Source organism: Bos indicus x Bos taurus, chromosome 13 (assembly GCF_003369695.1).
Source record: "Bos indicus x Bos taurus breed Angus x Brahman F1 hybrid chromosome 13, Bos_hybrid_MaternalHap_v2.0, whole genome shotgun sequence".
Classification (NCBI taxonomy): domain Eukaryota; kingdom Metazoa; phylum Chordata; class Mammalia; order Artiodactyla; family Bovidae; genus Bos; species Bos indicus x Bos taurus.
Genome location: NC_040088.1, coordinates 17,759,196 through 17,787,111, shown reverse-complemented (window position 1 = coordinate 17,787,111; position 27,916 = coordinate 17,759,196). Strand labels below are relative to the sequence as shown.

The window sequence follows — 27,916 nt, the reverse complement described above, 5'->3', positions numbered from 1 at the left end:
AATCGCTCACGGGCAAACCAAGGACTGACATATAAGCCCCTACCGCAAGAGCCGAGGGTGACACACACGCAGTGCCTCGCTTAACGTCACTGTCTTACAAACACTCCTTAAACACTGGCTGTTTTTCCCTTTGGTTGCCCCTTGTGTGATAACTCTAGGGCTACGTGCTTTGCGGTTGTGTTTGAGGGGTGACCTCTACCCGACTCTATGAGACCTTGAGGACAGAACCAGCGTCATATTCAGACCGAAGTCCTTACCAGTTGGGGGGCGGGCAGTAAATCCCCGGACCAACTGGGCCTCAGTTTCCTCTGCGAGCAAGGGAAACAATCAACCCGCCGGCGGGAGATCCCGGTGGAGGGAACAGACTAACAAACGTTAAGATCTGCATGACTTCTCCTCATTACGGCCCCCACCCCCCAGCGTGGGGCACACAGTAGGCGCTCCGGAAACGCTCTCGGAAAGGAGGAACGGGCCACTTCCTGCCCCCCAAGCGGACCGTCCCGACCGGGGTCCCAGCGCTCCTCTCCGGAGGCCATGCGGCATTCCTGCGGGCGGGGGTGGGCGCAGGAAGAAGGTGCCCTCCCGGCCCCGCCCCCTCCGGGCGCGGTGGGCGGGGCCAAGCCCCCAGCCGCCGAGGGCCCGCCCCGCGGGGGGTGGGCGTAGCGCACCGCGCTCCGCACAAAGTTTGTTTTCTCCCTCCGGGCGGGTGGGGGAGGGCGAGCGGAGCGCCGAGGGGAGGAGAGGGGATCTGACGTCAGGCCGCGAGGTGCTTTCCAGCCGCGAGCTGTCAGGCCCGAGTGTCAGGCCCGGCAGGTACGCGGCGCGCTCCCCCGGCGCCCCCCGCCCCCTGCCGGGACGCCCGGGACCAAGCCCGAGGCCGCGTGGACGGAAAAGCCGCTTGGGGAAAGTCAGTGCGGGGCGCCGGAGTTGGGGGGGCCGGATGGGGGCGGGGGGGCGCGCGGACAACTTGGAAAGTTTCTTTCTCTCGGCCCGGCGGGGGAGGGGGCGTCGTCCTAGCGCGTGCGATTGTGGGTGTGTGAGCCAGGGTGTGTTTGTGAGTCCCGACTGCGGTGTGCTGGTGGGGGCCAGTCGGGGTACGGGGGGGAGCGCGGCTCTCCCGCCCTCCCCCCCTCCTCCCGGAGGAAGTTCGCTCGGGGCCCCTCGGTGGTGGGGGGGACCCAGCTCCCGAGGATCCCACCCCGGGAAAGGGCCGCCCCAGCCCCGGGGCCGGGGTTGAGCGCGCGGGGGGCGGGTTTGTTTGGTTTCAAAAGTGCACGTTGCTAACCGCCGGTCGCCCCCCCCCTCCGCCCCCCGCCGCGGCCGAGCCAGGGAGGGGCCCCCCGAGAGTGACAGCTGCGGGTGGGGGCAGCGGGAAGGTCTCGGAGCTGGGGGGTGCCGGGGAGCCCGCGCGAGTTCCCTTTTCCTTTGGAACAAAGGAAAGTCTGTCTCTGAGGCATCTGTCACTCCCGGGCGGGCCAAGGGAGCGGGGCGCGTGGGGCCGGCGACCCGAAGAAAGTTTGTGCGCGCCGGGTCCTTCGGGCAGGCCGAGTCGGAGCCGAGCCTCCCTCGAGGGGGGGGGAAGCGCGCCGTCCCCGGGGCAGGGGGCGGCCAACATGGAGTCTGGGCGCAGGGCTGGTGGGGGGGGGGCGGTGCGGAGGTGGGAGCCCAGCCCCCTCCCCTCCCCCTCCGGGCCGAGTTCGGAGCACAAAGCCGAGCGCGCAGGCTCGGCCGGCCCCGCGCCCCGAAGAGTCAGCCAGCGCCGAGCGGCGGGGGAAGGGGGGTGGGAACCAAACTTTTTCCTGCCCCGGGACAGACACGTGAGTTTTCTTTCTTCCCGAGCCCCCGCCCCACGGGGGTGGCGGACCGCCGGGGAGCCGAAGCGCCGAGTGTGACGCAGGGTGGCGGGGGGGTGGGGGGAGACGAGGGGTGCCGGCTCCCCGAGCGCAGGCCGATTCCCCCGCCGCCCCGTGAGCCATGTGCTCCGACTCGGGTCTGGGCCGCGGGGGAGGCTGCGCGCTTTGTGTGAACTGCTGGGAACGCCGCGCGAGGGCTCGGCCCGGGGGAGTGTCGGCCGAGCTGCGGGGAGTTGTCAGAAAGTCGATGCGGGAGTGCTTGCAGGTCCGGCGTCGTGGAGTGGTGCCCCGGGTGTTGTGTTCAGAGGGTGCTGCCGCAGGCCAGTGAGGGTTAGAACTGATCACTGGTGTGATGCCGTCGGGAGTTTTCCCAGTCTGAGAGTTCGTGGCGGGGTGAGTCGTTTGGAGTTCTTGGGTGGGCGTATATCCAGGAACTGGTTGCGTGGTACCAGTTGTTCGTGCTGGAGGTGGGATTTGTAAACTGTGTGTCTGCTGGATTTGTCGGTGTAAATCGTGGGGGTTCCAGGAGCTGAGCGATGGGTTGGTGCCAGTTATCGGAGTGCTGTTAAGAGTTGCCTGGTGTGAGGCTGGGTGGGAATGTGGGGTGTGAAGGTGGCGAACCTCCCGGCTTGGGGTTTGTGAACGGTGTTTGCTGTATTTGTCGGTGTATATCATGGCTGGGGCGCAGACACTGCGGTGGGGAAGTCTGTGCAGGGTCATCTCCGCAGGCCACCCACTGGAACCCTGCAGACTGGGATTTGACTGGCAGCCAGGGTGGAATTTGTGCAGATCACCTCGGGTAAACTCCCAGCCTGCCAGGGCTGCATCCTTGCCTGAGCTCAGGTCCTGACTGCCCTGGCCAGCTAAATCTCAGAAACCTGACCTCAGAAAGCAGCCTGCTGTTGGTGCTCTCTGCGGAGCGGCATCTCTCACCAGTGCCTGTCTCACCTCCAGGTGGCCTGGCTGGGAGAGTAGACCCTTCCCTCGAAAGCCTGGCCTAGCCAGCCCAGATATCTGGGCTCTGGCCCAAGTCGAGGAAACAAAACCTGGGAGATGCCAGAGTCTGCTGGCCCAGACTGCGAGGGAGCTGTTAAAAGGCTGAGGAGGGAGGAGCCTTGAGATTCTGGCATCAGCTTGTCCTGGAACTTTTGGTTTTAAAAATGTAAATCTCTTATTGCCTTTGCGGAGGGGAACTTTGGCCGGGGAGGGTGCGGATGAGCAACTGAGTTGGGAGTGTCTAGGGAAACACCTTCCTTCCATTGACAGATGACTAGGAAGCGCAGGCCCAGAGAGGGAAGGTTGGTTGCCCCAGGTCACACAGCCAAGCCGGAGGAACCAGAGCCTAGCCTTTGCTCATTTTTCTGGATTTTTGAGGCACTGATTGCTAGGGTTTCCAGACTCCACACTGGGTCTTGGGAGACCTGGGAAGCAAGAAGGCATGGGGGCAGGGCAAGCTATCAGGGTCCAAACCGTGCTTCCATACCATATCCTGGAGGTCAGATTCCGCCCCCACCCCCCCCATAACAACTTTATTGAGGTATAATTCACATACCATACAGCTTACACTTTATTTTTTTGGTTGCACTAGGTCTTCGTTGCTGCCTTGGATGGTGGGGGGGCTTCTCTTTGTTGTGATGCGAGGGCTTCTCATTGTGGTGCCTTCTCTTGTTGGGGAGCCGGGCTTAGTAGTTGTGCACGGGTTTAGTTAGTAACTCTTCGGCATATGGGATCTTCCCTGACCAGGGATCAAACTTGTTTCCCCTGCATTGGCAAGCGGATTCTTATCCACACTATACCACCAGGGAAGTCCCCAGCTTACACATTTAAAGAAACCAATCAGTGACTTTATTATCTGGAAAAGAAACTTCGTACCCTTTAGCAATCACTCTTCTGTCCTCTTCCAGCCCATTCTGAACATTTCATAAAAATGGAATTACACAGTATGTGTTTTTTGTGACTGGGTTCTTTTACTTAGCGTGGTATTTGCAGTTTCATGCATAGTGTAGCCTGTATCACGACTTCCTTTTTACAGCCAAATAATATTCTACTGTATTATGGGTAGACCGCATTTCATTTATCCATACATCTGTTGGAGGACACTTGGGTTGCTTCCACCTTTGACTATTATGAATAATGTTACTATTAATGAATAATGTTGTACAAGGTTTTGTGTGGACATGGGTTTTCACTTATCTTCATAACCAGCTACCTTAGGCGTGAAATTACTGGGTCCCATGGTAACTGTTTAACAGCCATAGCATCTTGGATGACTTTCTGAATCTCTCTGGGCCTTCGTTTTTCTTATCTATAAAAGGATGATGATATTACTGTCTCCCTCACAAGGGCATGTTGAGGACTGAATGAGATAACAAATGTGAAGTGCTCAGTACAGAGCATAGAAAACAGGCCTCGGTGGTAGCTGTCATTACTGTCTGGTTCTATTTATTAATGATCTGCCATTTGTTTCAATAGTTTTTTCTGGCCTGATGAACTAGAGGCATTTTAGGCTCTTCTTCTACCTTGCCCAGGCTTTAGCGTGGCCTGGGACTGAGTTTCGATTACCCCATTTTTGGCGTCCCAGGCTCTAATGACGTGCTGAGGAAAGGGTCACAGGCAGCGCATGGTAATAATGTCCCCATTTCCTTTGTCACCTGTTTCAGACTTGCCTGGGGTCTCGCCTTGCCCCTAGACACCATGTCAGACAGTGACCTGGGCGAGGAGGAAGGCCTCCTCTCCCTGGCAGGCAAGAGGAAGCGCAGAGGGAACCTGCCCAAGGAGTCAGTGAAGATCCTCCGGGACTGGCTGTACCTGCACCGCTACAACGCCTACCCTTCAGAACAGGAGAAGCTGAGCCTTTCTGGACAGACCAATCTGTCGGTGCTGCAGGTAAGCAGGGGGTCGCAGGAGACTCAGGTTCTGGTCCCATCCCAGGCCTGTCACTGACTCAGCTGTGTGGCCTTGGGCTGGTCACCTGCCCTCCCTGGGCCTCAGTTTCTTCTTGGGTCAGGTGAGAATAGCCAGCCTTTCTGCCTCACGGGAAGACAACTGCATGAAGACTTCACAGCTAGATTTCAGATTCTGGAGTGTTCTGAAGAGGCAGGGAATTGCTATTAATGTCTGGGTGTCATCATTAATGCAGGAGGCCAGGAGAAGGTGAAAAGGCAGTGAGTGGGCTTCGGCCTATAGCCCCAGACTGGTGCTTCGATGGCAGTTTGGTTTCCAGGGGCAGCTGGTGATCTGCAGATTGGTTAAAAAGGAGTTGGAATCACAGTGAAGGAAAGGGCAGAAGGGAGAGGTTCTGGGGTCAAAACCCCATTCTGCCATGCAGGAGTTGTGAACCACACTTTGATTTCCCATTTGTAAAGTGGGGTTAGACTGCCTGACTGAACTGCTGTGAGGAAGAGATTCAGAACTGGCTGTGAAAGTGCTCTGTAAACCACAACCATGAAGATGCTCAAAGGAGCCTGATACCCACTTTTGGTCAGAGTGAGGGGAATTAGCTACTTTGGATTGTCCCTGTTGCCAACCTGCAGGTGTGTTTGTTGTTTTCATGATGCTGAGGTAAGACACCGACCCAGAGCCGGCCCCCAGCCTAGCAAAGGCCCATCTCCCTGCCCACCGCCTCCCCTTCCACGCCTGTTCTTCCCTGGCCCGTTACTCCAGCCCATGGCCCTACCTCTCTTTCCCTTACCCGGCTCCGAACCTCCCACATCTTCCAGCTGTTTTCCCTCTTTTACAAAGCCTCATGGTGAGTATTCAGCCCTCTGAATTCCTGTCACCTGACTTTATACCTGCTGGGCAGTGGTTAATCGGAGTCTGTCTGTGAGAAAGGCTCTAGAGTTACAGACCCTGACTTAGATCCCATCTTCTCCACAAGAGGAAGCCTGGACCTTGGCCAAGTCACTGCCTCCTCTCTGAGCTTCGTGTTTCCTCATCTGAGAAAGGGAGATGTTGGGAGCACTTTGATAGCAGGTCAGGGTGCGAGACCGAGAATTCAAGGCTTACTGGAAGGTGTTTGGCAAGGGCGGTGCTTTTGCTCTCCCTCTCATCCTCTCCTAGATCACAGGTCTTGCCCAGCAGTTCCGAGACCCTCTGTACCGACAAGCGCTATATGCTGGGCAGAGCTGGGGCCCCAGAGAGGATCCAGACACAGGCCTACCCTGGGCCGTGTCTAGTCTGGAATGGGACAGCTGGGGAAGACCTGGTCCCTGATGTTTGGGAGAAGTGATCACCGCTGGGACAGATGGCAGCAGAGATGAGGGCAGGGCTTCTGAGCAGGCCTGGAGCCTCAGAAGGCCTCCCAGAAGAGGTGGGCTTTAACTCACAGGATATAGAACAGCACAGGCCAAAGACAGGCACCTAAGAGCCAGGATTACCTAGGAAGCCTCCTGCCAGTCTTCTGCCCGTAGCCTTGTCCCTCCTGTCTCTCGGGCCCTTGAACTCTGCAGCCTCCGGGCCATCTCCCTTGGTTTCTTTTTGGCCTCTCTTGAGCCTGGCTTACTCTGGCGAAGCATCTTCTCATGCCCTCGTGCTCTGACTCCCCAGCCTAGGGCGGAGGCCGCTGCTGTGTATTCCAGTAAGCCTCTACCTGTGCTAAACCACCTGTCACACTTTATTGAAATTGCTTGTTATCAAGGACACTATTTCTCAAGCCTGAATCATGTATTGGCTTCTCTTAAAGAAAATATTTTTCATGGATTTGCCTACTTCACAGTGTTGACTTGAGTAATTTTTATCACATTCTTTAAGCATGTACAAACATAAAACTGGGTTTAAAAAAAAAAACAAAACTTGCTTTTGCTCTTATAGACAACTGTAAAATAACCAGTTTTCCGAGGTAAAGAAATGTAAAAGGAAGGCGATCCCACCCAGCTGCACTGCTGTCAAATGGTGGGTGCCGTGCTGCTGGCTGCACTGTGAGCGGGAGACACGGGCGCTGCCTGGCTCGAGCTGAGCGAGCTGGGTGGCCAGAGGCCACGGCACTGCTCCTTGTTACCAAAATGGAAACACAGGACCAAACCGTGCTTGTGCAGAACTCGTGGGCCCCTCAGATGCCACACCCCCAGATCCCTGCATTACAGAAATGTAGGTCTGGGACACGGATTAGCTGCTGCAGACTGGAGGCTTCTGCGGAAGGGCCGGCTGGGCTCGGCATCCCCTGGTGGGAGGGGTTTCAGAGGTGGCCACCCTGCACTAGAGTCACGCTGAGAGTTAAGGAGCAGTCTGGACCGTGGCGTTTTTTGTTTTTGTTTTTTTTTTTGTTTGACTGCATCAGGTCTTCGTTGTAGCATGAGTACTCAATAGTTGTGGTGCTTGGGCTTAGTTGCCTCACAGCATGTGGGATCTTAGTTACCCGATCTGGGATCGAACCTGCATCCCCTGCGCTGCAAGGCAGACTCCCAACCTCTGGGCCACCAGGGAAGTCCCCTGACTGGCATTCTTGATGAAAACTGTACTGTGAATCCCAAGCAGCGCCAGCCGTACACCCCTTCTTAAAGGTCTCTTCCTGACTGATAACATGTAATTTCTCCAAGCTGGATCCTTCCTTCTCTAAGGCGTTCCCCTTGATAGCCCTTTCTCAGCTCGTTTGCTCTCACCAATCCCTATACATTTGCTGTTGTTTAGATGCTCAATCATGTCTGACTCTTTGCGACCCCACAGACTGTAGCCCACCAGGCTCCTCTGTCCGTGGAGTTTCCCAGGCCAGGATATCGGAGTGGAATGCCATCTCCTTCTCCAGGGGCTCTTCTTGACCCAGGAATTGAACTGGCGTCTGCTGCGCTGGCAAGTGGATTCTTTACCACTGGAGCCACCAGGGAAGCCGGTATTTCAGGAATATTGCTCCTCTCCTACCCTGATTGAGCCTGGATCACCTGTCCCTCCTCTGCTGAAAACCCTTCAGTGGCTGCTGTGCCGACTGCGTAGCAGGCCTCGTCTCTGGCCTCCCATGTTCCCGTCACCCTGACAGATACCCAGACCCCTTTGCGCCCGCCCCTGACCAAGGAGACTTCTGACCCCAGAGGAGCTCTGTGCTTCCACAGCACCAGGACTGGTCAGCATCTGGAATTGACTGATGGCCTTTTTTTAAAAAAATTGATTGGTTTATCTGGCTGTGACTGGTCTTGGTTGCTCCATGTGGGATCTATTTCCCTGACCAGGGACTGAACCCAGGCCCCCTGCATTGGGAGTTTGGAGTCTTAGTCACTGGTGCTGTGCTTAGTCACTCAGTCTTGTCCGACTCTTTGCCTGCCAGGCTCCTGTGTCCATGGGGATTCTCCAGGCAAGAATACTGGAGTGGGTTGCCATTCCCTTCTCCAGGGGATCTTCCCAACCCAGAAATTGAACCCAGGTCTCCGCATTGCAGGCGAATTCTTTACCCTCTGAGCCACCAGGGAAGCCCTGAATGATTTTTAGAACAGTAAACTCCAGAAGCCTAGTCTTATTTATCATACATTCTAAGTGTTAGCTTAATGCCAGGTATCTGGTAGGTGCTCAGTAAATAATTCTTGAAGTGACAAAGTGAAGATTAAACTGCTGGAAATGTCAACAGTGAGGACTTCTAGAAATACGGAAATGCAGTGGCTCCTCAACCAGGAAAAGTTGGTGTAAGCCAGTCCCTGGAGGCATCTCTTTTTCCTGTATTTAGTTTTTAAAATTTCCATTATTTATTAAGAACATTTGCAAATAACCCCAAAAGTAAGAGAATATTGTAATACACCTCTGGCGACGGTCATCTGGCTCCAGCCAGCATCAACGTTTTGCCAAGCCTGTTCACTCCCTCCCGTGACGTCCCTTTTGATTGTCTCCTTTAACTGGCCCAGGAGCAATCTCATTAGCAAGTCAATGAGTCATTTAACTAACTGGTTTGCTGGTACTTGTCCCCGGGCTAGGCAGTTGCAAAGGTAAAAGCAAAAAGTCATTTGTGAAGGATTTTCACAGGTCCCAGCGACACCCTCTAAGCCCAAGTATTGCTGTTCTTTCTAACTGTTCTAAGGGGCTGCCTGCTGGGGAGGGAAGGTAAGCGTGGCAGGGAGGGGTGGCCCGTTCCCTCCACCGTGTGGAGTATTGATGGCGGTGTGCTCTGTGCGAGACCTGATGCTGTGTCCTGGAAACACCACAGTAGGCACTGCCCCCCACCCCCCCGGGGGAGGGAAGGCATTACTCAAAGGACTAAGGATTCAGTGTAGTTATTACCAGTGTGGTGTCAGCTGAACTGCCCTGGTAGGCGAGGCTTCTCTCAGGAAGCTGAGTCTGACGGGAATCCTGACAGACTTGAAGGATCAGGGAGGTGGGGTCAGCAGTCCCTCTGGTGCTTGTCCTGGGCCAGAGAGGAGCCAAAGCTGTAGTGACCTGTTGCGTGGCCAGGGGTGGCCTGGCCCTGCCCTGGCACGCATAGGCATGACCCTATGAACTGCAGCCTGCCAGCCTCCTCTGTCTATGGGATTTCCCAGGCAAGAATACTGGAGTGGGTTGCCATGCCCTCCTCCAGGGGATCTTCCCGACCCAGGGATCAAACCTGTGTCTCTTAACATCTCTTGCATTGGCAGGCAAATTCTTTTACCACTGAGCCTTACCATTCGAAGCTACTCTCTTTACTCCAAAAGGCTCCAAAGCCAGGCTCCCTGCTTCTTCCTGCAGGTTACCACTGTCTTCCCACCTTCAGGCTTTTCATCTGTATGGTCTGTTTTGTTCTCTGAGCTTTTGTGTAAAGCTTTTTTGCTTAAACACGGGGTTTGGTCCACTAGGACAAGTTAAACCAGTGGGCTAAACCAGTGGTTCTTCAGCTTGGGTGGCAGAATTCTGGAAAGCTTGCTTAAAAATACACATTCCTGATTCCACCCTCCCCTATCCCCCATCTATAAAGCAGAATATATAGTTTTTAAAAATCACGCTTGAGGTGATCTAACCCAGCCAGCTGCCTTTAGGAGCACCCAGATAGGAGTGGTCACAGCTCAGGTGGAGGGACCAGATGTTTGGGAAAGGTCTTTCTGCGCCCTCATTCTTTCCCCTCTTATTGCTTCTGTCTTTAACAGTTGAAAAGACTTCCTAAAGTTAAAGCACTCCGGGGACTTCCCTGGTGGTCCAGTGGTTAAGACTCTGTGCTGCCAATGCAGGAGACCTGGGTTTGATCCCTGGTTGGGAAATTTAAGATCCCACATGGTGCGTGACACAGCCAAAAAAATAAAAAGCACTCACTTGCCTTCAAAAGACCTACTCTGATCCTCATGGCCTTCATCAACTCCCGAGTGCCCCTCCCACTCCCATTTGCCACAGTGATTCCTTCTGTGTCTTTCTTCTGGGCCACTGATTAAAAAAAACTTGTGACAGGGCGGCAGCCTTTCAGGCAGAGCCCTGCTTTATGGTAGGGACAGTCTTCAGGCTCCCAGCCTGTGTTTTGGCATATCAATCATAGATTCACCTTGGCATTCTCCTTCCCGCTCCTCAAGGACCTTGAGCTGGGGCAGGTCACGTGCTTTTTTTTCTCCTGATCTAAGCTTGGGTTGAGCAGCCAGAGGGAGCTGCAGAAAATCCACACAGCCCGTTATCACGGCTGGCATGGTGGTACACTCGGGCCTTGGGCCCTTCCCCCACCTCCCTCAGCTGTGCATTTCTATCGGATGAGAAGACAAAACAGACAGTAAGGAGGCTGCCAAGTTTTCCGCAGGCCGGGGTGAGCTTGGGGAGGGGGGTGTTCTTACGCTGTTCGCTTCTCAGAATTAGAAGCCAAAATGGGAGGTGCAGCTAGAGGCTAGGTGCCCACGCATCTGCTGGTAAAGCCAGGCTCCCCTCCACACGACTGCACTCAAAACAGAAACACTGGTCCCTTGCTTCTCTCAACCCTGGTCACGTTTCTTCTACATCCGGGATAAGGGGGAGAGGTGCAGTGCTCTCCTGGGGCACAGGTAGATGGGGAGGCAGCTGGAGACAGAGATGGAAGCCTCTGAGCAAGGACGAAGGGCCTCGGGCTGACTGTCTTCAGTTCTTCACCTGGTTGTTGCCTGAAACCAGGCTATTTGGACCACATCCCAGCCTTTGCACTTGTTACTGAATCTCTCTGGTCAGGGCTCTGTTTCTTCAACAGCCTAAATAAAATGGAGCTCATCACAGAAGCTGTCTCATAAACTTGTTTAGTCACTAAGTCGTGTCCTGATTCTTTTGTGAGCTCGTGGACTGTAGCCCCACCAAGCTCCTCTGTCCATGGGATTTCTCAGGCAAGAATACTGGAGTGAGTTGCTTCTTCCTTCTGCAAGAGATCTGCCCAGCCTGGGGATCGAACCTGTGTCTTCTGCATTGCTGGCAGGTTCTTTACCGCTGAGCCACCAGGTAGAAGATTAAATGAGTTAGTTTGATGGGAGATGTTTGGATCAGCAGCGCGGTCATGTAGAGGGGAGCCTGGCTTTACCAGCAGATGCGTGGGCACCTAGCCTCTAGCTGCACCTCCCATTTTGGCTTCTAATTCTGAGAAGTGAACAGCATAAGAACACCCCCCTCCCCAAGCTCACCCTGGCCTGCGGAAAACTTGGCAGCCTGCTTACTGTTTTGTCTTGTTCAACAAGTGTCTGCTTTTAGGATTACGATGATGACTTCCAGCTCTCCATTTTGTTCCTCTGTTCAATAAGACACAGCAAATGAGAATGAGAAGAACAGGAGAGCCCCTAAAGCCAAAAGACCTGGACTTGAACCCCAGCTCTGTACTCAGAGGCGGTGTGACTCGGGGCACATTCTTTCATCTCTGAGTTCCGGGTCCCTCTAGTACATTGGGGATGCTGCTTACTACCGTCCAGGCTTGCTTGCAGATTAAACGTATCACAAGTGAGATGGTTGGCATGGTACCTCGTATCAAAGTCCTTACTTCCTTCATCCTCTTAGCCTGTTCAGTCTTACGTCTCCCTCAGGGCTCTCCTGCCACTGCAGCCAAGGTAATGGAGGTGATGGAGTGAGCAGCTCAGCCCCTGTCAGCTGACAGCTGTTGTCATGTGTGTGCTCGCTTGTACTGAGAGGACCAGAGAGGTAAGGCGGAGTAAGTGAGAACCGCAGAGGCAAGGTCCTTCTAGGCTGGAATGGAGAGGAAGAGAAGCCATGAGAAGGCTTTGGCTCTGCCTTGCCCAGGAGTGTTCCCAGCCTGACAGGACCTGGAGTCCAATGCTGTCCTTGGATCACCTGTAGAGCAAGTGTGGCTGCTGGGCAAGAAGCCATGCCAACTCCAGGCGCCAGCTCTGGTCATAGGTAGCTATGCCTTTGACTGAGTAGTGGTACTCAAGGCCTTGCCAATATATGAGCCAAGAAAGGTGATGGGGTAGAAACTGGTACAGGAGCCCTGAGGAGCCTGGGCCTTTGGTCCATTACCTGTAAGAGGAACGTTAGACATTTTTGCAGCCCACACAGTTCCCAGCATCTCAGCACAAGGCAGGTGTGTGTGTTTGGGGGGGGGGGGGGGTCCTGTCATTTCCTTCCCCTACAGCAGCTGCTACATGCTCTGTAAGTTATCTGTTGATAAACTAGGAGGAGAGAAAAGACAGGACCAGGAGAAGACTTAAATTGAAGAAAGTAGGGAAAACCATTAGACCATTCAGGTATGACCTAAATAAAATCCCTTACGATTATACAGTGGAAGTGACAAATAGATTCAAGGGATAAGATCTGATAGAGTGCCTGAAGAACTATGGACAGAGGTTCATGGCATCGTACAGGAGGCAGTGATCAAAGCCATCCCCAAGAAAAATGCAAAAAGGCAAAATGGTTGCCTGGGGAGGCCTTACAAAAGGCTGAGAAAAGAGAAGTTAAAGGCAAAGGAGAAAAGGAAAGACATACCCATTTGAATGTAGAGTTCCAAAGAATAGCAAGGAGAGATAAGAAAGCCTTCCTAAATGTTCAGTGCAAAGAAACAGAGGAAAACAATAGAATGGCAAAGACTAGAGATCTCCTCAAGAAAATTAGAGATACCAAGGGAACATTTCATGCAAAGATGGGTACAATAAAGGACAGAAATCGTATGGACCTAACAGAAGCAAAAGATATTAAGAAGAGGTGGCAAGAATACACAGAAGAACTATACAAAAAAGACCTTAATGATCCAGATAACCATGATGGTATGATCACTCACCTAGAGCCAGACATCCTGGAATGCAAAGTCAAGTGGGCCTTAGGAAGCATCACTATGAGCAAAGCTAGTGAAGGTGATGGAATTCCAGTTGAGCTATTTCAAATCCTAAAAGATGACGCTGTTAGAGTGCTATACTCAACATGCCAGCAAATTTGGAAAACTCAGCAGTGGCCACAGGACTGAAAAAGGTCAGTTTTCATTCCAATCCCAAAGAAGGGCAATGTCAAAGAATGTTCAAACTACTGCACAATTGCACTCATCTCACACACTAGCAAAGTAATGTGTACATGAACCATGAACTTCCAGATGTTCAAGCTGGATTTAGAAAAGGCAGAGGAACCAGAGATCATATTGCCAACATCCACTGGATCATAGAAAAAGCAAGAGAATTCCAGAAAAACATCTATTTCTACTTTACTGATTATGCCAATGCCTTTGACTGTGTAGGTCACAACAAACTGTGGAAAATTCTGAAAGAGATGGGAATACCAGACCACCTTACCTGCCTCCTGAGAGATCAGTATGCTGGTCAGGAAGCAACAGTTAGAACTGGACATGGAACAACAGGCTGGTTCCAAATCAGGGAAGGAGTACGTCAAGGCTGTATATTGTTACCCTGCTTACTTATATGCAGAGTACAGCATGAGAAATGCCTGGCTGGATGAAGCACAAACTGGATCAGGATTGCCGGGAGAAATACCAATAATCTGAGACACGCAGATGATACCACCCTTATGGCAGAAAGTGAAGAGGAACTGAAGAGCCTCTTGATGAAAGTGAAAGAGGAGAGTGAAAAAGTGGACTTAAAACTCAACATTCAAAACTAAGATCATGACATCTGTTCCATCACTTCATGGCAAATAGATGGGGAAACAATGGAAACAGTGATAGACTTTATTTTCTTGGGCTCCAGAATCACTGCAGATGGTGACTGCAGCCATGAAATTAAGACGCTCGCTCCTTGGAAGAAAAGCTGTGACCAACCTAGACAGCATATTAAAAAGCCAGAGACATTACTTTGCCAGCATGCCATGTAGTCAAAGCTATGGTTTTTCCAGTAGTCCTGTATGGATGTGAGAAATGGACTATAAAGAAAGCTGAACGCCAAAGAATTGATGCTTTTGAACTGTGGTCTTGGAGAAGACTTGAGAGTCCCTTGAACTGTAAGGAGATCCAACCAGTCCATCCTAAAAGAAATCAGTCCTTAATATTCATTGGAAGGACTGATGCTGAAGCTGAAACTCCAATACTTTGGCCACCTGATGCACAGAGCTGACTCATTTGAAAAGACCCTGATGCTAGGAAAGATTGAGGGCAGGAGGAGAAGGGGACGATAGAGGATGAGATGGCTGGATGGCATCACCGATTCAATGGACATGAGTTTGAGTGAACTCCGGGAGTTGGTGATGGACAGGGAAGCCTGGCATGCTGCAGTTCATGGGTCACGAAGAGTTAGACACAACTGAGCGACCGAACTGAACTGAGGAGGAGAACCGACAGTGTAGAAACTGGGTCGGGCCACTCACGGGCGAGGCCACTTCGGTGGTTAACCATGGTGCCCTGGCCTTGTGGGGTCAGCCCTGCCTGCTTCTGTCTGTTCCGTACACCATGCCCTTTCCTGTCTCTCAGGCCCTTGACATTTGCCGTTCCCTCTGTCTGGAACATTCTCCCCTCAGCTTTCTGTATGGCTGGCTCTTTATAATCCATCAGGTTTCAGCCTTCCCATATCCTTTATCTACAGAAGTCTCTCTTATCCTTATATACTACCTTTTTATTCCTATCTGCTTGCTTCCTGGCACTTGTTGGCAGTGATGGTGATGTTTGTTCACTGCCAGTCTCCACAACCAGATGGACTTTAAGCTCCAGGGGACAGAGTGTGTATCTGTTTAATTCACAGAAGCACCCCCAGCACCAAGAACTGGCCTGGCACACTGTATTCACTCCGTAAATACTGAGTGAGCACGAAGTCCTGAAAGGGAGGGCAACAGGAAGGTGAGAAGTTCTAACTTGACCATACCAGTGAATAAAATAAGTTGGGCTTTGGGACTCTGGTATCCTGAGAGAAAGATGCCAGAGGGTAGGGGTTGTTGTTCCTTCAGATCCAAAGGGCCAGGCTTAGGGAGCCCTGGCTGGAGGTGGACTCCTGCCTGACTTCTTCAGGCTCAGCTTTATGTATGTTCTTGAGTAGAATGGTAGTTGATCAAACACATAGAGCTGATAAAACCGTTAGCAGAAAATTGTGTTGATGTATGGCCCATAGGGTCGCCAAGAGTAGGATATGGTTGAAGTTATCTAGCATGCACGCATGCACACACAGTGCTTAAATGGCTACTGCCGATGAACCCTTCTCAACGAAAACACCTAGAAACATGCCTAGATGTGTGGGTGTGGACCACGCTTCAGCCATGCTTCATCACCAGCATGCTCCCACAGTCTTTCTTCTCTGCAGTACTTCGTGTTAGCAGGAAAGGGATTCAGCCTCTTTCTTCCAGCAGTAGCTCCTCCAGTGGAGGGCAAGAGGGAGAAGGACATGGAAAAAATGATAAGGGGTTGTATTTGCCTGTTTAAGGAAAAACAGGTATTTATGAGCTTGCACTAGCTATGCAGCTAAGAAACTGTTTCCTAGTCTAATCCATAGCTTTTAAAATAATGCCCAGGTGAGCTGTTACAGGATTGATCATGTTACTCCAGGCTGTTGGGAGTAAATGAGAGGAAAGGGGATATGAGAGGCTGGTGGTGTAGATGCCAGCAGTCATGCCATAATTAGGTGCCTTCTCCTCGCGGGTGTACAGAAACTGTTCACACTTCTAAACTATTATCTGCCCTCATGGTGTCATTCATTCAAATATAAAAAACTGTTAGGCCCTACAGCAGCTGTGGTCTTCCCTGGTGGCTCAGATGGTAAAGAATCTGTACGCAATACAGGAGACCCAGGTTTGATCCCTGGGTCAGGAAGATCCCCTGGAGGAGGGAATGGCTGCCCAGTCCAGTATTCTTGCCTGGAGAATTTCATGGACAGAGAAGCCTGGCGGGCTGGGGTCGCAGAGTCAGATATGACAGACCAGCTAACACACTGCAGCAGCTGTAGGTGGAGAGATGTGTTTTGAAACCATTCCTCTGTCCAGCCCAATTTAGATCAGCCAAGACTTGTAAGAGTAGGCCTTCTCCAGATAGAGAAGTGGGTGTTGCAGAAAGAACGAATGTCATGTGCAAAAAAGCATGGAGACTTTTTTTTTTCTTTTTTAAGCACAGGGCCTCAACAAAGGCTGGTGAGCAATTTCACACTAAAAATTATACAAGGGCTGGAAAGATAGGCCATGAACAGGGGAGGGGTTTAATACCCAGGCCCAGGAGTCTGGACCTGATCCTATAGGTGGTAGGAGACAAATGGCAGTTTTCTAGAACAAGGATAATAGTGTTGCATTTTACTTTACTTTTTAAAAAATATTTTATATTTTAGGTGCATTTGGTCTTAGTTGCAGTACACAAACCATCTTTGTTGTGGCAGGTGGGCTCTGTAGTTTGAGGTACATGGACTCTAGTTGAGGCGCAGGCTCAGTAGTCATGGCACGTGGGCTTAGTTGCCCTGCAGTATGTGGGATCTTAGTTCCCCGACCAGGGACTGAACCCACGTACCCTGCATTGAAAGGCGGATTCTTAACCACTGAACCACCAGGGAAGCTCTGGGATACTGCATTTTAGAAAGTGACAACCAGTGGCAAGGCTGAACTGGAGAGCTGTGAAGCTGGGGACTATGAAAGAGAGTCCAGACAGATACAGGACTGGGTGCTGGACATGTCCTGGCTTTGCAGCATACCACTTCACAGTAAGAAACGTCATGCCTTATGCACAGGCCCAAGAGGATTGATCTAAATCAGCTCGACAGGAATGGGGTTGAGGTTCATGGTAGCTTTTCCAGCAGCATGTAGGAAAAAGGATTTACGTATGTTGGTCGAACGCACATTCAGCTAGAACCACTGGCCCTGGTTTTGCTTGGAAACAGTAACTTTTCTTCTACCTGAGAGTCCCGTAGTATCTCTGTGCCTCTTTCCCTGGCCTACAAGACTGTTCTAGAATCTCAGGAGTGAATGAATCACCCTTGGTCGTATCTCCTCTTCTTTCATACATCCATATCCAACTGGGTACCAGTTTCCCAAATAGATCAAACATTTGTCATCTTTTCATCATCTCTCTTAACCTAATTTGTACTAAAACCTTTCGCTCTGCTTCCACTCTTCTCTACATCACAAGTCACTTCTTTGCTTAAAACTCTTCTACAGCTCCCCATCACCCTTAGTATAAAGAATCAAGTCCCCACCATCAGAGATAAGTAACCTCTGGTTTCCACTCTGAGTTCCATCCAGGCAGGATGGCGCCTTCTCTGAGCTGACCTTGCTGAGCTTCTCGGAGGCACTTTGCTGCCACCTAGTCTTTTCAGAGGTACATCCCTCCCGATTGAATGCTCTTCTCTCTGGCCTCCCACCTGACCTGCTGCTTTTCCTTCACATCTCAGTTTTCGAGCCTTGTCCTCAGAGACCACTACCTTGAGTCCTCGCAAACTTGACTGGGTCTTCCCACTGTTGTCTCCAACAGCACTGCCGTACTGTCCCTTCATTGGCTGGATCATGGTTGCATTTTATTTTCATTTATATGATTTCTTTTTTAACTCTCCCCAACATCTGTCTGAGGGCTGCAGTTGTACCTGAATTGTTTGCTGTGTTCCTGGGGCCTGGAATGGGGGTTTTGTAGCTGGTTTTGATTGAGGAATCTGATCCCAGTTTCTCATTCTCATTCCAGATCTGTAACTGGTTCATCAATGCCCGGCGGCGGCTCCTCCCAGACATGCTTCGGAAGGATGGCAAAGACCCCAACCAGTACACCATTTCCCGCCGCGGGGGCAAGGCCTCCGATGTGGCCCTCCCCCGAGGCGGAAGCCCCTCCGTGCTGGCTGTGTCCGTACCGGCCCCCACCAACGTGCTGTCCTTGTCCATGTGTTCCATGCCGCTCCACTCAGGCCAGGGAGATAAGCCAGGAGCCGCCTTCCCACAAGGGGAGCTGGAGCCCCCCAAGCCCCTGGTGACCCCTGGTAGCACACTCACCCTGCTGACCAGGGCTGAAGCTGGAAGCCCCACGGGCGGACTCTTCAACACACCCCCGCCCACACCCCCAGAGCAGGACAAGGAGGACTTCAGTGGCTTCCAGCTGCTGGTGGAGGTGGCGCTCCAGAGGGCTGCGGAGATGGAGCTCCAGAAGCAGCAGAACCCATCACCCGCCTTGCTGCGCACTCCCATTGCCTTAGTCCCTGAAAACCCCAAGTAGGCATCCGCCAGCAGGGGTGCTCAAGGTTCGAGCCCGCTGTCCTGGGTTTCCATTCTGGTTCCCCTTCCCACAGAGGGTTTTCTTTGGATCACTGCCAAACATCAGGATCATCTCCTCTGTCCGGAGGTCTTCAGCAGGAAGACACCAACCGGTGTCACTGCTCTGTGATGGGACCTCTCTGCTGACTCTGCCGTTTCTCTAGGCCTCCTCGGTGATGAGACCAAGACGTGGGAGACAGGCGTGGTGCTGCTGCTGCTGCTGCTTCAGAGAATCCCCAGGACGCCTTTGTTCCAGCCTGCTCTCCTGGGCTGGGCACGGGAAACCGGCTTCGTTCAGACCTGTGCTGGGTCCAAGTTGCCCCTGACAGGGCCTCTTTTTGTTAAGCCAAGGGTGGACATTCCAGGTTCATAAGTGTGAACAAAAGAAAAGAGGTACTGACCAGATGTAACAGAACCGAGTCCAGTTGGATGTTTAGGTTTTCGCCAAACTTTGTGTTTATTTTTCTCTCTTTGCTGTGGTTTGCATGAACAGGCGTAGTTAAACCCGGTGTAGGGAATGAGAGTGCATTGCCTGATGGAGCCTGATGAGCTGGGACTAGTTCACCACTGCAGCTGGGGATTGTTTTACAAGGAAGGAGTATTTTCATTTGCGGGACCATCTAAATCTCTGCAGATTTCCAAATGGTTGTTTTGTTGTTGGTTTGGTCCCGGTCGCCCCCCTCCAGAAAAATAGCAAAAACACTTTCATGGGCTTTGGTTTTTCTGCATCATGCACAGAAGGGGATCAAGCCACACCAGAGAGGGTCCAACAGAGAATCCGACCAAACCTTCTATGTGCAGAGCAGAGGAGGAGGATAAAAAGAGGTGTTTTTGGTTTTTTTTTTTTTTTTTTTTGGTTTGTTTTTGTTTGTACTGTATGGTGGGGGTGGGGGTGGGGGAGGTAAGCTAGACTGAGGCAGTGGGGTGGTTTGTTTTTTTATTTCCCTCTTTAATCTTTTCTTTTTATCCTTGAAAGCTTCACCCCGTGGCCTGAGTTTTAAATTCCTTCTAGGAACTTGGCTTAGTGGGGCCAGAATGTCAAAGTTCCCTATAGCTCCTGCTTGGAGAGAAGTGAGCCATCTACTGGTCAGGAAGCCCTTAAGTGGGCAGCTTTTCCCATGATGGTGGCCGGAGACTATTCCCGGAAGAAACGTGGGATTGGTGCCCCGCTGCTGCCTGTGGACCTGCCTTGGGAGAGGCTGGGGCTAGAAGCCGGTTATGAAGCCTGGTCTCTGTGAGTGTCTCTTTGTTGCACCTTTCTGTAAATCAGAGCTGCAGAAGCCCCTGCCCTGAACTTCACAGTGAGAAAGATCAGTTAAGTCTTATTCTTCCTTCCCCTTACCCTTTTTTTTTTTTTTGCTGTTTTATTGCTGATAGCATTCAACAGCAATATACTCCCATCTTATAGTATATCCTAAGAAACACTAATCCTAGGTTATTAGCTGAAATATTTTTGTTATGAGTAACATTGTTAGTGGGCCAAAAGAGGTCAGGATACTCAGCCTGTAGTTTCCTGAAGTTGCCAGGTTGGGCACAGGAGCACAGTTGCTGGGTGTTGGCTGACTGGGGTGAGCCTGGCCAGGAGAAAGGCAGCAACATGTGTTCTATCCTTCTGGGATGATTTCCTGAAGACTTCAGGGAGGCTCCCCAATTTCTGAGTGGCTTGGCCCACCCATTGCTGTAGGAATGGGGATTGGTTAAGAGAGGGAGCTCTTTCTCTGTTAGCAGGCGAGTCTTCTAGGCTCTCTTCCACTTCCTCTCCTCTCTGGGCCCTCTCCTTGCATGTCCCAGGGGGATCAGGGACCCTCACCCTCCTGAGGCCCCACTGGGGAAGAATGAACATGGCAGCTTCAGGGTTAGTGGAGGCTGCTGCTTGCCCGGCCTCTACCACCCCACCCCGTATCTGTGAGCCCAGGTCTGGCGTGACTGTTGCAAAACTTACAGCAGGGGACTCTGGAAGTGTATTGGGCTGGGGGTGGGGGGACTTTCCCTTCCCACAGTGCACTGAGCAATAGAGGGCGGTAAGGGGTGAGGGAGCCGTGCTGCTGAATTCTGGTTGGCATTCCCCCCTTGTACACGACGGGGAGGCTGGGGGTGGGGCAGGCTCTGCTTGGTCTGGTTGTGAGAGAAGCCTGGAGGAGAAGCACAGTTATCCCGTTGAATTATTTGAGCGAAAAACTACTGTAAATAACTTGTTTTTGTCTTTTGTCAAATAAAGTTGTCTTTTTGTTTTTGTCTTTGTTTTTCAAAGCAGAAAGATGATTCACTATGACCCTGGGCCCAGCCTGGAGACGGGACAGTGGCTGAGTTCTTACTCTGCCTTAGTTCTTTCACCCTCTCTCTAGTAGCTGCTTTTAAGTGTCGTGTACTCTGTGTTTCTGTTTCCTGGAGAAGGCAGTGGCACCCCACTCCGGTACTCTTGCCTGGAAAATCCTATGGACGGAGGAGCCTGATAGGCTGCAGTCCATGGGGTCGCTGAGGGTCGGACACGACTGAGCAACTTCACTTTCACTTTTCACTTTCACGCATTGGAGAAGGAAATGGCAACCCACTCCAGTGTTCTTGCCTGGAGAATCCCAGGGATGGAGGAGCCTGGTGGGCTGCCGTCTTTGGGGTCGCACAGAGTCGGACACGACTGAAGTGACTTAGCAGCAGCAGGCCCCAACTGCATTCCATATCTTTTTAATTACTTATTTATTTTGGGTTGTGCTGGGTCTTCATTGCTGCACGAGGGCTTTCTCTGGTTGCAGCTAGCAGTGGCTACTCTCCAGTTGCGATGCAGACACTTACTTATCGCGGCAGTGGCTTCTCTTGTTGAAGTAATGCAGACTTTGGTAGTTGTGACCCACAGGCTCAGTTCTCCTGCAGCATGTGGAATCTTCTCGGACCAGGGATCATTCCCACATCCCCTGCACTGGCAAACGGGTTCTTAACTACTGGACCATCAGGGAAGTCCTGTATCCTTCCATCAGTGTGCAGGGAGCATCTGTATCCCAAGCTGGACCAGCCTTCCCTGGGGTCAAAAGTTCTGCTTTGGGGATGCTAAGCTATAAGGCGATGGGGAGCTGGCAGCTTTGTCGTCCTGCTCTCCTAATGAGGAAGGAGTGTGACGACAGTGCGAAGCCAGCACAGAAAGCAGCAGAGACGATACATGGACTCTAGTCATATCTAAAACCAGCACCATCTCTGAAATTCCCTATTATGTAAGCTAGTAAATTCCCCTTTTTGCTTAAAGTAGCTGTGTGTTGCATTTCTGTTATGATGAAATGACTTAACAGCCCAAACATTAACTTTTATACACTTAACATTCACCAAAAAATGAGATGCCCTTCTCATAGCTAAAGAAATGGGATTTGTTAAGTTACTTGGCCAAACTTACACAGCACTTACACAGTGCGGAGTGAAACCAGGGTATGAATTCAAGTCTCTCTTGGCTTTAAGGTCACTCTGAAGTCAGTCCCTCCCTTATGTAAACTAATGATGGATGGTTCACTGCCTGCTGGCATCCAGCTATCTAACGTGGTTTGAGCTAAGCACTAGAAGTTTCTCTCATTCAGCCAAATTGGCTTACTGATTCTCCCCAGTACACCTAGATGTACCTAGATGGAGGACGTCTAATCTCTACCACAGGTCAGTTGTCAGGAATTTGGAAATGGAGCCTCCCTGCTCAAGTTCCCCAGATTACAGTGCCCCAGCTCCCTTAGCCATTTATCCAGGGTCCTGGTTTTCCCACTTCCCTGTCAGTATCCCTCAAGCTGGACAGTTAGCCCTGGGGTTTGGCAGAATAAGAACATGCTAGAAGGACTCAGGGGCTTCCCTGGTGGCTCAGTGATAAAGAACCTGCTTGCAGTGCAGGAGACTCAGGTTTGATCCCTGGGTCGGGAAGATCCCCTGGAGAAGGAAATGTCTACCCACCCCAGTATTCTTGCCTGGGAAATCCCGTGGACACAGGAGCCTGGTGGGCTACAGTCCACGGGGTTGCAGAGTCAGATATGACTGAGAGGCTTAACACTTTGAGGGTACAATTTAGGACTCTGGATTGTAAAAGGACACTTTAGTTTGGAAGCTGCAAATGTGAAAGCTCCCAGAGGAGAGGGGCCAAGTATGCCTTGGTCTGGCTGTAACCTTTCTGTGTTAGCCCCTGAAACTTTAGAGAATAAACTCAGGGGAGATGTGGAAATAATCATCACTACTGCCAGTGTTACTGTTTTCCAAACCATTCCTCTGTGATCTAAGCCTGGGTACAAGTTCTGGCTCTGTCACTTAATTAGCTGTTATGACCACAGGCAATTTGGTCTACCACTTCCAAGCTTCAGTTTCCTCATCAGTAAAAAGGAACAGTAATACTCATCTTTTCAGAGAATGAAATAGGATAATCTGTATGTTACTGTTCTTACCTGGCTTCTCTGCACAGGGCTGAGAGTAATACAGAACGATTAAAGTAACTTGCCTAATACCACACAGCTTCTAAGTGGCAGAACTGGGACTGATGGCCCAGAGAAGTAGTCCTTATGCATCAAGAGAGCTTACAAAAGTGCGCTGACCTTACCCCCAGAGAGTCCAGGAATCTGCACCCTTCAGTGATGCCAAAGAAGATTCTCTTGCTGCTGCTCCAGGGACCTGATCATTTATAATCAGGGTTCTGATTTACCCAAGGAAACTTGGGTTGGGAAGACAGCATATCATCTTTCCAAGTTACAAGGTGAGAAGAAGGCTACCACCAAGTAGTCCCCTAAAACCATTCGACTTCTCAAAGCTGTAGCGGCCTGAAGGTTAAGTGTAGCCTTCTTGAGATGGTCATTTTCATTACATAAGTAGTCCACATTCACTACAAATTTTAAGTAAAGGTACAGTAATCTCCCACCCATAGTTTTACTTTCCACATTAATTTATCCACGGTCAACCTTGGTCTGAAAATATTAACTGGAAAATGCCAGAAAGAAACAGTTCATGAGTTTTAAATTTCATGCTGTCCTGAGTAGCATAATGAAATCTCCCACCCTCCAGGCCTGGGACCTGAATCACCCCTTTATCCTGTTTGTTCATGCTGTATATGCTACTCACCCCACCTGTTCCTCAGGAGCCTGCCTGGTTATCAGATCCACTGTTGCTATACTGTGCTTGTGTTCAAGTCACCCTTATTTTATTTAATAGTGGCCCCAAAGTACAACAGTAGTGATGCTGGTGATTCAGATCTGCTCTTACTGTACCTGACTTATGAATTAAGCCTCATCATAGGTATGTACACATAAGGAAAACATAGTATACCTAGGATAGCCACAGTTTCGGGCATCCACTGAAGGTCTTGGAACACATACTCTGGGGATAAGGGAAGGACTACTGTTTATAGGAGAGGAGTTCAGTATAATGACTAAGATCCCAGCCAGCTTTGGGAGAAAAACAAATGTATGTAAAACATTTAGTAAAGCTGGCACCTGGTAAGGGATCAGTGGGCTTCCCAGGTGGCACTAGTAAAGAACCAGCCTGCCCATGCAGGAGACAAGAGGCATGGGTTCAATCCCTGGGTTGGAAAGATCCCCCTGAGGAGGGCATGGCAGTATACTCCAGTATTCTTGCCTGGAGAATCCCATGGACAGGGGAGCTTGGCAGGCTACAGTTCTGTAGGGCTGCAAAGAGTCAGATACAACTGAAGCAATTTAGCCTGCACACATGCCAGGGCTCAAAAACGCTAGTAAAATATTTCTTTTAGGCAAAAAGAAGCAACTCGGGCCTCTAGTTCACAACCAGTGCTCTCTTCCCAGCACCTTAGTTTTTCCCCCCCAGGGCACCTGGTTTCTGTGATTCCATCTGTTTCTCTCTGAGGCCACAATCTTGCCCCTCAGAGCATACCTCCCTCCAAACCCTGCTACAAGCAGCTGCAGCGTTACAGGGGCATTCAACTGAGAGAACACTCTCGGTCCCAAGAGTGACATACGTTTAACTGGTGCTAAAAAAAACAAAAAAAAACACAAAAACCCAACCTTACAAAGCCAAAATTTCTCCTTCCAAATCTGACTCTTCATCAAGTTCTTTTCCATCTAAGACCACCCAAGACGTTTATTTTAACCAGATGGATCCACTGGGTTTCAGCCAAATTCCCCACTTCCTAAGATAAGGAAAGCTTTGGGTGAAAGGAAGAAAGGGAACCAGTCTCAGTGCCATGAATGCCTTCTAGGCAAGGACCTTCCACGCTGCCAGCTTGGCTTTGTCTGCTCCTAGAAGGCTAAGGGGCTTCCCTGATAGCTTAGCAGGTTAAGAATCCTATAATGCAGGAGACCCGGGTTCCATCCCTGGGCTGGGAAGATCCTCTGGAGAAGGGACAGGCTACCCACTCCAGTATTCTTGGGCTTCCCTGGTGGCTCAGACAGTAAAGAATCCCCCTGCAATGCTGGAGACCTGGGTTCAATCCCTCAGTTGGGAAGATCCCCTGGAGGAGGGCATGGCAACCCACTCCAGTATTCTTGCCTGGAGAAATCTCCATGGACAGAGGAGCCTGGCAGGCTACAATCCATGGGTCACAAAGAGTCGAACACGACTGAGAGACTAAGCACAGCACAGAAAGATAAGAGGAGGAACACAGATGAGGTTTAAGATGCCTGTTGGACCTCGAACTTAACCAAGTGACCTTGGGCTGGACTGCAGGATCTAAGCAGCTTTCCAAATAAAACTTCTGTGACACTGTCCTCCTCGCCCGTAAAGATAAATGTAGTGAATCTTGGGGTTCCAATCAGAGCTTCAAAATACAATATGACGTATAAAGAATTAACTCTTCTTAGGGGGAAGAAATAGTTATCTCTGCATATGGTATGATCAGTATGTAGAAAACCCAAAAGATTCTAGACACAGAAAAACTGTTAAACTAATACATGGATTCAGCAATGCTATAAGATACAAAAAGCAGCTATTTCTCTTCAATGAGATATCTGAAAAGGAGGGGCTTCCCTGGTGGCTCAGTGGTAAAGAATCTGCCTGTCAATGCAGGAGACGCAGGTTCCATCCCTGCTCTAGGAAGGTTCTGCATGCCCAGAGCTACTAAGCCTGTGTGCCACAACTCCTGAGCCTGTGCCCTAGAGCTGGCGTTCTGCAACAAGAGAAGCCACCGCAATGAGAAACCTGCTTGCCGCAACTACAGAAAAGTCTGCACAGCAACAAAGACCCAGCATAGCCATAAATAAAATTAAAATAATTCCACTTACAATAGCATCAAAAAGAATAAACTACTTAGGAATTAACCAAGTAAGTGAAAGACTTACATGTCAAAAAAACTACAAAACATCACTGAATGAAATTTAAAAATATACAAATAAACAGAAAACCATTTCATGCTCATGGATTAGAAGACTTGATATTGTTACTACAAAGCAATCTACAGAATCATTGCATTCTCTATCAAAATCCCAATGACTTTTTTTTTTGGCAGAAGTAGAAAAACTCATCCTAAAATTCATATGGAATCTCTAGGGATGTCCAATAAGTGAAACAATTTGAAAAGTAAGAACAAAGTTGGAGGACTCACACTTCCTGATTTCAAAGCTTAACACAGCTATAGTAATCAAAAGAGTGGCACTGGCATAAAGACCAACAGACCAATGGAATAAAGTAGACAGCCCTGATATAAACCCTCACATATATGGTCAAATGATGCCAAAACCATTCAGTGGTAAAAGGACAGTCTTTAACAAACGGTGCTGGGAAAACCGGATATCCACGTGTAAAAGAATAAAGGTGGACCTTTACCTAACACTAAAAATTAACTCAGACCAAAGACCTAAACGTAAGAGCTAAAACTATAAAACAGAACATGAAAAAACTCGATGACATAGGACTGACAGTGATTTCTTGAATGTAACACCAAAGGCACAGGCAACAACAATCAAAAAATTAGACAAACTGCACTTTATTAAAATTTAAAACTTTTGTTTATTGAAGGACACTTCTTGTTTTATTTCCCTGATGACATAGTGCAAACTTAACAATAAAAGTTTTATTGACCTGGTACTTAGCACTTGACAAAGCTTTTGATTATATATTCTTATGAACATATAATCTGCCCCACTCCCCCCAAAAAGGACATGACCAACAAAGTAAAAAGGAAACTTACAGAATGGGAGGAGGTATTTGCAAATTACATATAAGGGATTAATATCTAGTCTATACATAAAACCCCTACAACTCAACAACAAAAACCCAAAAGACTCAAAAATAGGCAAAGTTTTGGAATGGACATTTCTCCAAAAGAGAGAAACAGATGGTCAGCAAGCAAGTGAAAAGATGCTTGACATCACTAATCATTAGAGAAATGCAAATCAAAACACGATGCGTGCCACTTTACACTCATTAGGTTGACTGTTTAAAAAAAAAACAAGTGTTGATGAGAATGTAGAGAAATTGGAACTCTTGTGTATTCTTGGTGGGAATGGAAAATAGTATGGCAATAATTCAAAAAATTAAAGGCAGTATGATATGATTCAGCAATTCCACTCTGAGTATATACTCAGAAGAATTGAAAGAAGAGACTTGAACAGATGCTTTGTACACTTATTCATTGTAGTAGTATTCACCATAGCAAAAAGGTGGAAGCAGCCCAAGGATCCCTCAATAGATAAATGGATAAACAGAACACTGTGGACATTTAAGAAAGTTATTATTCAACCTTACAAAAGAAGGAAATGTGACATGCTATGACACAGATGAACCTGGAAGACGTGCTGCAAAGTGAAACAAGGCAAAGACAAATGCTGCCATTACACTCTTAACGAGGAACTCAGTCAAATTCAGAGAAGAAAGCAGAATGGTAATTGCCAGATGTTGAGGGGAAGGGAGAGTGGGGAGTTAATAGTTTAATGAGCACCGAGTTTCAGTTTTTTAGGATCAAAGTGTTCTGAAAATGGGTGCGACCACCAGCAAATGCACTGCACCGGGTCACAGAGCTACACGTTGAAAAATGGTGAAATTCTGGACTTTTCTGCTGGGCCAGTGGTTACAAATCCATCTGCCAATGCAGGGGAAGCAGGTTCAGTCCCTGCTCCAGGAATATTCTACCTGCCTGGCAACTACGCCCATGTGCCACAAGTGCTGAGCCCACGTGGACCCAGAGCCCACGCGGTGGCACAAGAGAAGCCACCTCAGTAAGAAGCCCACGCACTACAACTAGAGTTGCTCCCGCTTGCTGCAATTAGAGAAAGCCCGAGCTCAGCAGCGGAGACCCAGTGCAGCCAAAGATGAATACGTAATTTTTAAAATTAAAAAAAGAGTAAATCCTAAGAGTTCTCATCACAGGAGACTTTATTTTTCCTTTTTCATATTCGTCTTTCTTTTCTCTTTATTGTGTCTATCTCAGAAGGTGGGTGTTAGCCAATCCTACTCTGGTAAACATCTCAAAATATACGTAAGTCAAACCATCATGCCATGGACCTTAAACTTACACAGTGACGCACATCATTTTTCAATAAAACTGGAAGAAGCTTATTCAGCACGAGCCTCCCCTTCCCTCCCTAACTTGTGGATTTATTCCTCACCAATAGCAGACGTGGTTTCATCTCCTGGAATACTCTCCTCCTTTCCCCTCCCTCTTCCTCATCTTAACTCCTACTCTTCCCTCC

The 27,916-nt window shown here is 49.9% G+C and overlaps 1 protein-coding gene across 4 annotated transcripts; it reads left to right on the top strand.

The window, feature by feature from the left end:
• Positions 1 to 646: 646 nt before the first annotated feature.
• On the top strand, positions 647 to 20,551 carry TGIF2 (TGFB induced factor homeobox 2). Of its 4 annotated transcripts, none has more exons than XM_027558619.1 (3): positions 647 to 813; positions 4,514 to 4,739; positions 17,755 to 20,551. In XM_027558619.1, exons 2-3 carry the CDS (start codon positions 4,548 to 4,550, stop codon positions 18,274 to 18,276), a joined length of 714 nt encoding a protein of 237 aa, XP_027414420.1. In that variant the 5' UTR covers positions 647 to 813; positions 4,514 to 4,547; the 3' UTR covers positions 18,277 to 20,551. The 4 variants fall into 4 exon arrangements, with proteins under 4 accessions (XP_027414420.1, XP_027414419.1, XP_027414421.1 ...); XM_027558618.1 differs by having other exon boundaries at positions 682 to 907; XM_027558620.1 differs by lacking the exon at positions 647 to 813 and adding an exon at positions 1,731 to 1,817.
• Positions 20,552 to 27,916: the final 7,365 nt, after the last annotated feature.